The sequence below is a fragment of the Camelus ferus genome, chromosome 1, assembly GCF_009834535.1.
Source record: "Camelus ferus isolate YT-003-E chromosome 1, BCGSAC_Cfer_1.0, whole genome shotgun sequence".
Classification (NCBI taxonomy): domain Eukaryota; kingdom Metazoa; phylum Chordata; class Mammalia; order Artiodactyla; family Camelidae; genus Camelus; species Camelus ferus.
The window spans coordinates 83,678,305-83,692,580 of NC_045696.1; the positions used below are offsets into that span (position 1 = coordinate 83,678,305).

Consider the following 14,276-nt stretch of genomic DNA (forward strand, 5'->3'; position numbering starts at 1 on the left):
CCAGAAGAAGTTTGCTTTCAGCTGGCAAGGCCAGCAATCCACCTTCACTGTCCTACCTCAGGGGTGCATCAACTCTATAGCCCTAAGTCACAATTTAGTTCATAGGGATCTTGATCACTTTCCCTTCCACAGCATATCTCACTGGTCCATTACATTGATGACATTATGCTGATTGGAGCAAAAAGTACCAACTACTCTAGATCTATTGGTAAGACACTTGCATGTCAGAGGGTGGGAAATAAATCTGAGAAAAATGCAGAAGCCTTCTACCTCAGTGAAATTTCTAAAGGTTCAGCTGTGCAGGGCATGGAAAGATAACCCTTCTAAGGTGAAGGATAAGTTGTTGCATCTGGCCCCTCGTACAAACAGAAAAGAGGCACAATGCCAAGTGAGTCCATGAATTTGGGAGCAATTTAGTCCTCATTTGAGGGTGTTACTCTGGCCCATTAACTGAGTGTCCCTAAAACTTCGTTTTGATTGGGACCCCAAACAAGAAGGCTCCGCAACAGGTCAAGGCTGCCCCTTGGGCCCCATGACCCAGCAGATCCAATGGTACCCGAATCGTCAGAGGCAGAGAGGGATGCTGATTGGAGCCTTCAGCAGTCCCTAGAGGTGGATCACAGTGCAGATCCTTAGGATTTTGGAGCAAAACCCCATCATCCCTCTGAAAATAACTACTCTACTTTTGAGGAACAGCTTTTGGCCTGTTACTAGGCCTTAGAGACTGAATGCTTAACCATGGATGACCAAGTTACCATGAGACCTGAGCATGTTATCTGACCCACCAGGCCACAAAGGCATGCACAGCAGCACTCCACCATTGAACAGAAGTGGTGTTTACGTGGATGGCCTAAATTTAGTAAGACGCTTACATCTCAGAACATGGTCCATCTTGGTAAATAGTTCCTGTGCACTTAAAAAAACAAACATGATTCTGTTGTTGTTTGGGTGGAATGTTCTATAAACGTCAATTAGGTCATGTAGGTTGATAGTATTCCTCGGGTCTTTTACATCCTTACAGATTTTCTAGCTATTTATTGTATCCAGTACTGAGAAAAGACTGTTGAAGGCTCTGACTAGAATTGCAGATTTGTCTATTTCTCCTTGTTCTATAGTTTTTGCTTCGTGTATTTAGAAGACCTGCTATTAGGTGCATAAACATTTGGGATTATGATGTCCTCTTGATAAACTGACCCCTTTATCATCATGAAATGACCACGTTTATTCTTGATAATATTCTTTTCTCTAAAATCTACTTTGACAACATAGCCACTCTGTCTTCCTTTTGATTAGTGTTGTCATGGTGTATTTCTCTCTTTTTTTTTTTTTTTTATTTCTTTATTTTTAAACCTTTCTATTTTGAAGTAATTCTAGATTTAGAGAAAAGTTGCAAAAATCGTTCTTGTGTACCCTTCACCCAGCTTTCCCTAATGCAAAATACCTCTGCAGTCTCCCGGTTTTGTCTCCTCTGTTAGGGAGATGACCGCGTGCCACCTGACTCCTCCTGCTCCGACCTGCTGCCTTCTCTCCAGGCAGTAGTTAGAGCAATCATTAGGTTCACCTCTTCCGTTTCCTCACTCTGTGGGATTACTTCTGCCTGATGCCTTACACCTAAACCATTGTTTCATATATTTTGTACAGGTTTCTAGTTATTTCAGGCTGTAGTATAAATCTGACCCCTTATAAAGTATTTTGAAACTAACTTTCAGTAGTTTTTTTTTTTCACTTAGCCTCCATCATATCATGGAATGTTCTTTTCTATCGTTGTTGTTTAATCAAAGTAGAATTGATTTACAATATTGTGTTAGTTTCAGGTGTATAGCAAAGTGATTCAGTTACACATATACTTTTCAGATCATTTTTCATTATAGGTTATTATCAGATATTGAATATAGTTCCCTGCAAGATACAGTAAATCCTCATTGCTTGTCTATTTTACATATAGTAGCTTGTATCTGTTAATGCCATACTCCTAATTTATTCCTCCCTTTTCCCCAGCCACATGTTTGTTTTCCACATCTGTGAGTCTGTTTGTTTTGTATATAGATTCATTTGTATTGTGTTTTAGATTCCATATTTAAGTGATACAAGATTTGTCTTTCCCTGTATGTATACTTCACTTAGTATGATAATCCCTAGGTCCATCCACGTAGTTGCAAATGGCATTATTTAATTCTTACGGCTGAGTAACATTCCTTTGTATATATATACCGCATCTTCTTTGTCCGTTTATCTGTTGACGGACACTTAGGTTGTTTCCATGTCTTGGCCATTGCAAGTAGTGCTGTTATGAACAGTGGGGTGCGTGCATCTCTTCGAATTAGAGTTTTCATCTTTTCTGGATATATGCCCAGGAGCAGGATTGCTGGATTATATGAATGCTCTATTTTTGGTTTTCTAGGGAACTTCCATACTGTTTCCCATAGTGGCTACACCAACCTGCCTTCCCACCAACAGTGTAGGAGGCTTCCCTTTTCTCATGGAGTATACTTTGAAAACACCTGTAAAGCAGATCCATCAGTGCTCCATTCATATTTGCTTGGAGACCTTTACCACGTCCTGCACAGTGGCTTCCAGTGTGCTTTCATGCCCACAGCCAGCACCTGTAACTCAGGCTGTGGAGGCCACTTTGATGTCTGCACATAAAGGGCAGGGAAATTCCTGGGAATTTACTCCCCTCCATCTCACCCTTAATTAATAACCCCATGGAGCAGAAATATAAATATGCCAGCTCCCAGGCTCCTGATGGGAACAACTCTGGGGTATGAGCTATACTTCCTCCAGAGCTCTTCTGAGAGACTGAGCAAAAGTTACTTTCTATGGGACTGCTTGTTGCCATCCTTTCTGCTACTATATTGATTTTTCAGAGAAATGCTTCCTAATGGTTATTTCACATAATTCCTTTTTCCAGGGACCCTTTCTGAGGATTCTAAGGTAGAAAAACCAGTTTTAATGGCTGATTAATATTTTAATATACCATTTATACCATAATTTATTTAACTATTTCCCAATAGTTCAGCATTTAGATTGTTCCTGTTTTTCTCTATAACTAGCTTCGAAATGATTATCTTTGCATGCAAAAATGTTTTCTTGTGTTCTAGATTACTTTCCATGGATAGGTTCCTGGAAAGGGAAATTACTAAATCAAAAGGCATGAATATTTTACAGTGCTTGATCTGTATCGTCAATCTGCTTTCCAGAAAATGTGTAAGCAATTCATAGTTATCCCTGTAGCATATCTTTTAAAAATATTTTTACCACATTAAGCTAATCTCAATGTAAACTTTTTTTAAAGACTTGCTAATTTTATTAGTTATGAGATTGTTAGTGTTGTTTTCATTTGTTTTCCTTTGTGATTTCTTCTAAAGCTTCCCTGCCTAGAAAGTTGTAGCACATTTAAAATCAAATGAATTTGACTTAACATTTTCTCCTAGAACTTTTTTCTCTCTTTTCTGTGCCTCTCTTTAACATTTCTCTTGTGAACCCCTCTGTTATTTACTTTGACATATGGTGGATACCAAAAATAGACTCCATCTTGCGTGCCAAGTTTACTCACTCATTCAATAAAGATATATTCAGTGTTTACTAGGTACCAGGCACAGTGCTAGACGTGATTGTTAGAGGCAAATGTTGAGAGGGATACTAGAGTCTCAAATGAAGTTATTCAGTGGGCGTGTGCACTTAACTGCCAATGGTGGGGGAGAGGAGGGAGGGGAAATGCATGGACTAGCAGCCTAGTGCTGGGAACTTGGCCCTCTTTTTGTATAGTGTGCTATCCACTCGATCCTTAGAGAAAAGCAAATCTTAAGATCAGGGTATATGCTCAATAATGTTAAAAGTTGTGAATGAGTAGAAAGCATCATTATCCTATAGAGAATAAATAGATTTTCAAGAGCAATTAAAAATATCTGCCTTTTTCCCTCTTCATTTAATTACTTAAAAGTAGTAAGTAGCATTCTTTTCTACTAGCTCCTTTTCAAAATGTTTAAGTGTATGCTAATCCAAAAACAGACTCCAAAACCAAACTTTTCCTCAACTTAGTTTCTTCCTCGAAATCCCCCCAATCTATCTTCCTTCTCAGCCAAACATATTGAAAGAGGAGCCCACCCTTACTACTCCTTTTCCCTTACTTGTCTGCTACTCATTTACTCCCCAACATATGGCAAGCTTCCACCCCAGTCGGTTAACTTTATGGCCTTGTTTAGGTTTTATCTTAACTTGTCCTCTCTGTAACTCTATTACACCCCCCCTCTCTTCCTAAGACTTTTGCTTTCACTGTTCCTTCTCTCATATACCTTTGGTTGAATCACCAGTTCCTCCTTTTATCTCACTAGCATTTGAGACGACAGTAGGAGCCCTTAACTCCAGGAAACGAACTCACTGGATTAGGGGAGGCTCTCCCTCTCCCTGCAAATCAGTTCCGCCCCCACCACCCTTCAGGGCTGAAGACCCCCAGCACAACAACTAACCTCCAGCTGGCCTGAGCACGCCGACTGGGCTGGATGCTCAGTAGAGGCAAATAGTTTGTTCTAAAAACCGTTTATGCAATCACACTTGCTATTTTTATTATGTAATTTAACCAAATATTATGTAAACTAATGAGATATGAGAGTGGAAAAAAAGTTGTTTCTATGAAAATGAATATATGTGGTTTGGAAAAGCTCCATAATGGCTGGTAGCTTACAGAAAAATTGTAGTCAAATTAGGTGAAACACAAGGCCAAGGAAAAAGTTTTTCAGCTCTAGACATATGTTACATTGAGTGGCTTTACCATGCACGTGTCTTTAAGTTCCTGCACCACTCAGTGAAGCTGCAACTGGAATCTGAAAGATGCTCTGAGGCTTAAAAGATGAAGCTGAGCTCCAACCAACAGCAGATCCACACACAAAGCAAAGACCTTGGCCCCACATCAAGAGAGGATTAAAGGAAAGTAGGTATTTATGTTTTAGGATGTTTATGCATCACTCATGTTTCCCAGCTGTAAGTGACTCTACTGATTAACCTGTTCCAACTGCCTTGTCTAAAAGGCCTTCTTTAGAAATAGCCTGATTATATCATGAGGCCTCTTCTTTCCTTGCTCTGCAGTCCCCTTGAGAAATTTAATTTCCAACCAGAACTTCAGTTTAGCCTTTAAACAAATAAGCACCACATCTGCAGGCTCTTCACAGAGGGGTCCATGGTTCATTGATCATCAGATCCCCACCTTCTGCTGCCCTCCCTGCATTGTGCCTTGTGCACAGTAACTGCTTCAAAACTTGTTGAGATTTAAAGCGTAATGAAAATGCAAGTCCATATATCATAAGCTGAGAATTAGAAATCTGGCTGAAATAGGGGTGCTACAAGAAATGTCCTTTGTTTTGAATTCATAATTTTACCCCTTCTTGACAATTAAAGAAAAGAAGCTCCATGGATAATTATCATTGGAAAATTATCATTTTTAACTGGCAGCTGAAGCTAACTTTTTTAACAAATCTGCAGTTTCCCATAAACGTACCAACAAATTTAGGTGGACAATGACGAGTACCTCTACAGCTTTCAATTTTACCTAAATGAAGTCTGAAGGTTTGCAAACCTCTTGAATCCTGTGGGCTTATTCTTTCTGAAGCAAATTCCTCTGAACTAGGTGGGACAGATATGATTATCTCTTCCACTTTACAGATGAGAGAATTAATGGTGCTTGACTTACTCTTGACCTTATAGTTTGTGACTTAAATGGGATTTGGACCCAGGCACTGGGCATCTTGAGTCACCCTTTAAACGTTCCCAAGCCCCTTTACAACTGGGCAGGAGAATCAGGAACTAAATAGTAAAAAGTCAAACTATTTCGTCCACAATTATCACGCCTCCTCTCATCAGGCTGTCTAGGATTCTGCCATTAGAGTTCAGCCCTTTAATTTAACACATCTTCCCACAAAATTCTTGGGAGGAATAAGAAGTTAATAATTCATTCTTTAATATCCTTCTATTAATTAATAGACTCAATTTGCTTTCCTTTGATTAAGTAATTACTTGAGGAAAAGGAAAAGACAGTAATGGGCATTTTGAGAAAGAATTCTTTTCTTTTTTCTTTTTTTTTTTTTTTTTGTATTTTTTAAAACTGAAGTTTAATTAGGCTGAGCCCCACTGCTCTGTCTTCCAGGTTGCTGTCCTGTTCTTTGCTTCATCTAGTCTGCTGTTGAAACCCTGCAGTGTATTTTTCAGTTCACTTACTGTATTCTTCAGTTCTGTGACTTCTGTTTGGCACTTTCTTACATTTTCTATCTGTTTGTTGAAGTTTTCACTGTGTTTATCCATTCTTCCTCCCAGTTTGGTGAGCATTTTTATGACCAATACTTCGAACTCTTTATCTGGCAGGTTACTTATCTTCATTTCAGTCTTTTTTCTGAAGTTTTGTCTTGTTCTTTCATTTGGAACATATTCCTCTGTTTCCTCATTTTGCTTGACTATCTGTGTTTATTTTTACACATCAGATGCAACAACTCCCTCTCCCAGTCTTAAGGGCTGGCCTCGTGTAGGTGATGAACCTTATAGTTCAACCTTGTCCTACCTCTTGGCAATCTCTCAAACATTTTTTTGATTGTCTGAGCAGCCTGATTTATTCTTAATAGATTCCATTTGTTGATGGTGTGCGAAGACCTGTCAGTGTTCCAAAGGGAGGAACTTCAGTCAGGCTGATTGGAAGCCAGCCCCTCAGGCAGCATTTTTTAAAGTATAGCAGATATATATGGTCCTATGGGACTTCATTCATAAACTCTGCTGGTCTTTAGACCAGTTGATCTGGAAGTCTCCCATGGGTGACAGGTGCAAAAACTGGGGCTTCATGCAAGTGTATAAGCTCCTCTCTGGGAAGTACCAGTGAACTGTAGTGAGGCCAAGGAAGAACACAAAGATGGTTCCTCCAGATTACATGCCCGAGAGCACCTCTGAAGCCTCTAGATATGTGGTAAACCCATGTCTGCCCAGAGGCTGATGCTTTAGGATAAGTAAATAGGCCTTTTTACAGGCAGACTGGCGGGGGGGGGGGGGGGGGGTGTTTCAGTCTAACGTCTGTGCAGTGCCCTGGGGGTGGCAGCCAGCCAAGAACTGTCTCTCTAGTTGTTTTAGTCCTGTGGGGCCAGAAATGCAAGCCCCAGCGACCAGAGCCAGGCAATCACAGAACGTTTCCTGTGTGGATCACGTTTGCCTGCGGCTTTCGCGAGGCAGCAGGAGAGTGCAGGGTCAGGGCATGCCTCAGCCTTATCAAGGCTGGGAGAGAGCTCAGGGCTGGGGAGCACCCACTGCTTTTTGTAAGGGAGTGGAAGAGCACAGGCATGGGGCATGCCTCAGGCTTCAGTGGGGAAGCTGGGGAGGTCTGTGACTACATGAGCCTGAGGTACTAGCAAAGCAGAGGGAGAGTAATGCAAAAATGGTGCCCACCAGTGCCTCTGTCCTCATGGAGAGTCCCAGTAGGCCCCTGGCCCTCCAGCAGATGCTTTGAGATTAGCCAATGAATCTTCATCACAAACAGGCTAGGCACTTTTCAGTCTCCTTTTATGCTGGGTCCTGCGGAAAGTGAATCTGCACACAAGCCCACTAAGGGCAGAATCTCAGTTCCGCACAGCCCTATGGGTCCCCCAGGTGTAAGCCCCATTGGTTTTGCAAAGCCAGGAGTTCTGGGGGCTCTTCTCTCCAGTGCAGGTCCCAGGGGTTAGGGGTGTCTGATGTGGTGCATGAACCCTTTACTCCTCAGGGAAAAGCTCCGTATTTGTGACATTCCCTCCTGATTGTGGGTCACCGTGCAGAGGGTGGGTTTTTGGTGAGATTGTATCTCTGCCTCTCCTACCTGTCTGCATGTGGCTCTTTCTTCCTTTGTTGTGGAGAAGCTGTTCAACTAGCTTTTCAGGTCTTTTTCAGAAGGAATTGTTCCATATGTGTGTCCACGAGAAGTGAATTCAGGCCATCTTGAACTCCCTCTCAAGACTGTGGAAGGATTATTTTAGGTCAGTATACTTGGTCTTCAAGCAGGAAAGTCCAATGTATACAGTGTGGGTGGGAAGTGGGGAATGTCATTGGCACAGGGCACAGTCATTGGCGAGGATTCTGGGAAGCCAAAGGTAGTTATGAGGATGCTGGATGCCAGGAGTTGAACAGTTGAACTAGAGAATAGACTAGAAGGAGCAGAGCAACACAAGACAAATGATTCTATTTCATAGTCTTAATTTGAGCAGAACTTTATCCTGAGGTAACTCGATTCTTCTTTATATTTATTTGAAAGTTTGTTCTACTTTATTTCTAAGTGAAAACACTGGCATTCCCTTTGTTTTGACTCAAAATTTTCCCGGAAACTAAAGCATAAAGCATGTTTACGAAGCTGATTATGATTTCCTTTAGGAATAGTTCTGAAACTGAATGTTGAATATCTGACCCAGGGCTCAGCACTGGATACATCATAAGTATGACCAGCCATGTCTCATGACAATTAAGAAATTACTATTATTATAAATACCTATCATATAGCCTATTAAAATTATAATACCAACTATATAAAATGTCATGGATAAACCAAGCACCTCCTTTATACTAAAGAATCCAACTGTTCATTTAGAGGGGAACATTAAAAATGGATGTTTCATTGGCCACTGATCCGTTCCATGGCCCACCTGCTTATCTGAAATCTCTGCATTACTGAAGGCAGCGAGCTAGTGAAAAGGTGCCTGAACCAGGTGACAGAAGATTTGGGAAGTTCTCTTTACTTCTCAGTCCCACATATGGTCCCTTTTCCATTCATTCTAACATTCTGTGCAACTAAACTATTTTCTAAAATTAATATGCTAGCTATAATAAACATAAAGCAGCAAATTCAAAATAATTTCTTGTGCCACCTTAGAACTTGGAAGTTGAGGGTATGCTGGGTGGGCCCACTTTAGAAGGTTAAAGATGTCTGAAACGATAATTTCTCTTTCTTTAGCCTAGCTACACATCTTGCTGCAATAGGGCCTTCTAAATCATTTCCTCCATTATCAAAGTAGTCTGTTCACAGAGTATTTACTGGCGGTGTTGATGGTGTGGTTTCTCTTATTGAAAAGCATTTTAGTTTTCACGTAATCATCTACTTTCCCCTTTACTCTCCTCTAACTCCTTAAATAGTTCAAAGTGACCAAGATGGCGGCTTAGAGACAGATCTAAGCAAGGCACCACTAACACACTGAGGGGGGTTTCGATTGCTTTGTTATACACTTAGCCACAGACTTAGCTTGTTGATCTGCTAACAATGACCACTAGGTCATTAGTAAAATCTAATAAAAAAGAGTTATGAAACATCTCTCACAGAATCCTCAAAAAGACAGAATACCTTGAATGTAGCTTCCTTTACCTCTCAACAGGTCAGGTATAGGTGGCATGCAGGAAGCCTGTGTGCTAAGTAGGTGAGAGCCAAAAGGGAAAGATAAATAGTGATGTTTCCTACAGAGAAAAAAAATAGTTGATTTCAGCAATTTTCACATGAGAAGGTTAAAACTGGTTTATTGACACTGAAATGTCATTTAAAATTTTATTTACTCATTTTTCATTGAGATATAATTGACACATAGCATTATATTAGTTTCAGATGCACTACATAATGATTTGATATCTTTTTATTGTGAAATGATCACTACAATAAGTCTAATTAACATCCATCACCACACTTAGATACATATTTTTAAAATATTATTTAACGTCCATCACCTTTTTTTTAGTGTTGATTTCACTTGCAAATTAAAAAAAATACTGAATTCAATTGGAAGTAAAGAGATTTAAATGAAAAATTTACTCTAGGATCCTGAACATTATTAATTTAAATTCATTTATTTTTATAAATTAGCTCAACTATATTTTTCTTGCCTTCCCCTATTTTGAAAATTAATAAATTTTATTAAAATGACAAATTTACTAAAACTGGAGAGAATCATAAGGTTCCCAAGTGTTACCTTAGCCCTTCTCAAATGTTAGGTCTTCAATCTCTCCAATTTCTTCCTGCCTGAGAAATAAAATACTAAATTGGTGAAATTTCTCAAGATGTACAATTTTTAAATTATACATATTGTTAAATATATGGCAATAAAAATATAATTATATAATACTATTTTTTTACATGCTAAAGAAACAAAAGTGAAACAGAACTAACAACAAATTTAGCAAGACCAGTACCAACAGCTCATACCCAAAGGAAATGTTACGTAAATTCAGCTCATAGGCCTTGGAGAGCTCCTGCAATGTCGGCCTCTGAAAAGCTCTATACTGGTATTTTCAAGAAACTAGCAGCATACTTCACCTTGGAAAAGTAATACTATAAAGACACTGCCATTAGCGATTTTATGTACTTCTACATACCCTTCTTGAATTTGAAATAATGGGTAAGTCCAGGTAATAATTTTTGTTCTCTTTCAAATTTTATGACTAAAATATTGAGTTGTGTTTTATCACCTACATTTATTATATTCTGTAGCGTCAGCCAGCAGCTTTAGGCAAAGAATACCTTTGGAGTCTGAAATCAGTAGGGAAAGAATCAGAGGTTTCAAATGAGTAATCATGTATGCCAGAAGCAGAGGAATTTTCCAAGATTCTGAAAAACAACCAAATGCTGCATACTGTGTAATACATGAGCAATAATTTTCCAGTCTTCTATACAATTTCTTTTTCTTTTGTGGCTAGGATAGTTATCTATTCACGTAGGAGCCAGGATTTTTGCTATAAAACTTAATTCCTTCCAGAGCAGTTTTTGGTAGTGTTTTCTGGAGGAAGAGTTTGTTTTGCGAATTGTACACAGACAACAGTAAGGAATTTTTAGTTATGAGGAATTCTGACGAGGTTGCAGGAATTATCCAGTCTCAATTTCTAAGAGACACACCTTTCTGAAAAAGTGAAATTTAAAAAGTGGTAGATTCAATAATTCAATAAGGCTATATATGACAGAACAAAACACGGAATCTTTAGATCTTTTTCTTTTTAAATTAGGTTCTCATTCTTATGGATAAGATGTAATTTGTTAATATAACTTTAAAAAGAATGAGACTCTGGCTTCAACAGCAGATAGAGACGGAAAGAGCAGGATTCTGTCCTGGATAATAATCCTGTTGAGCTCCTGTCTTTCTAGAAGGTCCTAGAGCTATCCCAGTAACTTGATAAACTTTGCTTTCTTTATTAACCAGTGTATGAGCCTAATACTTAACCTGGCTGTGATAAGTGAGTATATTTGTAAATGAAAGCATTTAAAACCATATAATACAAATTATCATTTATTAGGGAAAAGCACATGCCAGGCACACTTAAGTTTTCACGGTAGTATAAATGTCACAGGCTAGTGAAGCGATAAATTCGATTTATTTTATGGCTTTTAGTATCCTCTAACTTCAGAGTCCACCTAAAAAATTTCTACATCAGGGTCTGCCTTTCTGTGGTATTTGGGGCTAAACAGATCTACCTTTATTTTGAGAAGTCACTGGCCATTATTGATAGTGATGACTAAAATCTGGTTAGAATACCATAAAATTATGCAGTATATGATAAATTCCATGACACTACTGAGGCATTTGAGAAATGATTTACTTTTTTAGAATTAGGTCACGAGCAGAAACAAAATTATCATTTATAAATAATCTCAATTTTTTTCCCCTCAAGTACGTAGAAAGAACTAGTGCATTATGGATTTTCTTTGAAGAGGTTTGTAGTTGTTATGTTTGCTTTACTTGTTTTTATACAGGGAACTTTTGTTGGCCTTTAAAGTGTAATTTAGCAACGTAACTGATGTATTTTTGCCACCAGTAAAACAAATACATATGACAAAATAAATGCATACTCATTTCACTGTAAGATTTGTTTTTAAATTATTCTCTTTTCAGTCGGGGGAAAATACGAGATCTTTCTTTTTCCTCTCTGCCAAAGGCAAGCTGATTTCCACAACCCACGTGGAGAGTTGGGCGCTAAGTCTAGCGTGCTTGAGTCTCCCGGCTCGTGTGCTGCCATCTGTGGGCATACACGCATCCGCGCGAGTACACCGGATGCGGCGAGACCCAGCAGGCGAGGCATCTCGGGCTCACTACGAAGATTGTGCTGACGAGGCGCGTGCCTGCCGCATCTGCCCACCCGGTAGGGAAAGGAAGAATGAGTGCTCGGTAGAGTGTACACAGTTGTTCCCACTCACTCTCTCCCACTTCATACACTAGTCCTCTCCTCATGTGCGTGCCAGGGGCTGCATCACAAACGCACACACTCCCAAGTACACACGCACGTGCGCACCGTATCTCGCCCAGCCGCAAGTCCGGACTCGTCCGGGGCACACTCCGACCTCCCTGCCGCCGGCTCCGCCGCCTCTCGCCACCGCTCGCACTTCACGTGGGTGCACCCCCGCGCCGGGCGGCCGCGCCGCCCACGGGGCCCCTCGCCGGCCCCCGCGCTGGAGGGAAGGCGCGGCCCTGAGGTCGGACGGACAAAGCCGGCGTCCAATCGAGCCCGGCACTGCCTCCCCGTAGGGAGGGAGCGGCGGCTCTGACGGGCCCAATGAGCGGGGAGCCCGAGTGGGACTTCCTCCCGGAATCCCGTTGGCCAGAATAGCGGGGCCGTGGGTGACACGTAAGTTGGGTGGGAGGCGGCGGCGGCCAAGGCTCCGCAACCCCATCAGTGACACCGGCCCGCCGGCCCCCAAACCCTGCCGGGGCAGCTGGTCCCCATCCCTCTACTCACCCCCACGGGCCGAGCGCGGAGTCGCCGCCCGGAGCCTGGCTCCCTTTGTTGGGCGTGCACCCCCTCCTTTTGGTGGCAGCGAAGTCGCGCAGTGGGAGCCGCCGCGAGGGGGCGGGGAGCTGCCGGGGCAGGACTCTGAGCGCCGCCGAAGGCAGCCGGGCCGAAAAGTGGGGAAGAGGGAAAAGGACAAGGCGGCGTCTGGAGACCGGCGCGGGGACAGCCCGCTCAGAAGTATGCGGAGGGCCCCCTCCCGGGCCCGGGCACTCGCGCAGAACCAGCGTCGCAAAAGTTTGGCGGCGGCGGCGGCGGCGGCGGCTGTCCTGGCGGCGTCGATGGCTGCGCGCCCCGCGGCGCGCGGGGGCTGAGCGGGCGCCACTTCCCCTCCGGTCCCGCTTTTGTGTCTCGCGTCTCCTCCTCATGCAGCGTCTGACCACCTCCTGCGGCGGCCGCTGCTGAGGCGCTCGTTCGGGCCGCGGGGACGAAAGGACGGCGGCGGCGGGGACGGCCGCGGCGCGGGGTCCCGGCAGGACTATGGGAAACGGGATGTGCTCCCGAAAGCAGAAGCGGATCTTCCAGACGCTGCTGCTGCTGACCGTGGTGTTCGGCTTTCTCTATGGAGCGATGCTGTACTACGAGCTGCAAACGCAGCTGCGGAAAGCCGAGGCGGTGGCGCTCAAGTACCAGCAGCACCAGGAGTCCCTTTCCGCCCAGTTACAAGGTACGATTAACGGGACTCGCGCGGCCAGTGGCCAACTTTGCCCCGCGCCTCCCTCCCGGGCTGGAAAAGTGGCTTTGGTGAGCCGTTGACACTGTGGGTACCACCTCTGACCTTCAGGGACATCAGAGGCGAGCCCAGTCAGGCCGCCGGATCCCGGAGTGTCAGAGGAGATGACACATCCCCATCCTCCGGCCTCCTCCGGCAGTTACATTTGAAATCGCCAGCACCATCCCAGTCCCACTGGGCGTTGGATGGGCGGGAGCACACAGTCTTTTACCCCAACACTTGGCAAAAGTCCAGCTGCAATCCGGGCAGTCAAACCATGAGCCCTCCCTCCGCTCCTGCCAGCCCATCCTGGTGTGGCATAGTTTCCTGGTTTCTAGGTATTTGCTTTCCAGTTGACATTGTCGGTAGCCTAAGAAATGGGGAGTCTGGCAGAGATTCCTCAAACTGGGCTGTTTTGTTTCAAAGGAAATTAAGCCATGACCAGGCAGCCCAAACTAATGGCCCAGTCGAATCCAGCCTAGACCTGCTAGTTTCTTATTTCTGTTAACTCATTAATGTGACTTTGGAGATGTTGGATATGTTGGAAAAGTCCACATTACTACTCCTGTCCTGCAGTTATATTTGGGGAGGGGGTTATTTGTCTTCCTGAGGACCTTTTAGTTTGTCCCAGAGAGCTAGGAGTGTGTGTGTGTTTGTGTGTGTGTGTGTGTGTTAGCCTTGAGAAGTACAAGAGGAGGAACATGACCAGGACACACAGCAAACACAACATGAGCAAGACCTGCAGAAAGACTGTCCTTCTACTTTAGAATCGCATTTAATGTAAATTTCAGGAACATAAATGATGCATGACTGC

The 14,276-nt window shown here is 42.8% G+C and overlaps 2 protein-coding genes across 16 annotated transcripts in view; one reads left to right on the forward strand and one right to left on the reverse strand.

The window, feature by feature from the left end:
• LOC116665336 overlaps nt 1-12,449 on the reverse strand; it is a 101,110-nt gene extending 88,661 nt beyond the window's left edge. For 3 of the 14 annotated variants that reach the window (XM_032484790.1, XM_032484781.1, XM_032484776.1), the window contains exons 1-3: nt 12,256-12,444; nt 9,948-9,997; nt 9,332-9,441 (exon numbers count right to left, since the gene is read on the reverse strand). The gene's annotated coding sequence lies outside the window, so the exon portion shown is untranslated. Of the gene's footprint in view, nt 1-7,822; nt 7,960-9,331; nt 9,442-9,947; nt 9,998-12,255 lie in introns of all 14 variants that reach the window. The other 11 variants (XM_032484742.1, XM_032484736.1, XM_032484747.1 and 8 more) reach the window with 11 other exon arrangements.
• Nucleotides 12,450-13,198: 749 nt separating this feature from the next.
• Nucleotides 13,199-14,276, forward strand: part of GOLIM4 (golgi integral membrane protein 4) — a 70,832-nt gene continuing 69,754 nt past the window's right edge. For both annotated transcript variants that reach the window (XM_032484815.1, XM_032484820.1), the window contains exon 1: nt 13,199-13,417. In XM_032484815.1, coding sequence (XP_032340706.1) covers nt 13,231-13,417 — 187 coding nt within the window. In that variant the 5' untranslated portion in view covers nt 13,199-13,230. The remainder of the gene's footprint in view (nt 13,418-14,276) is intronic.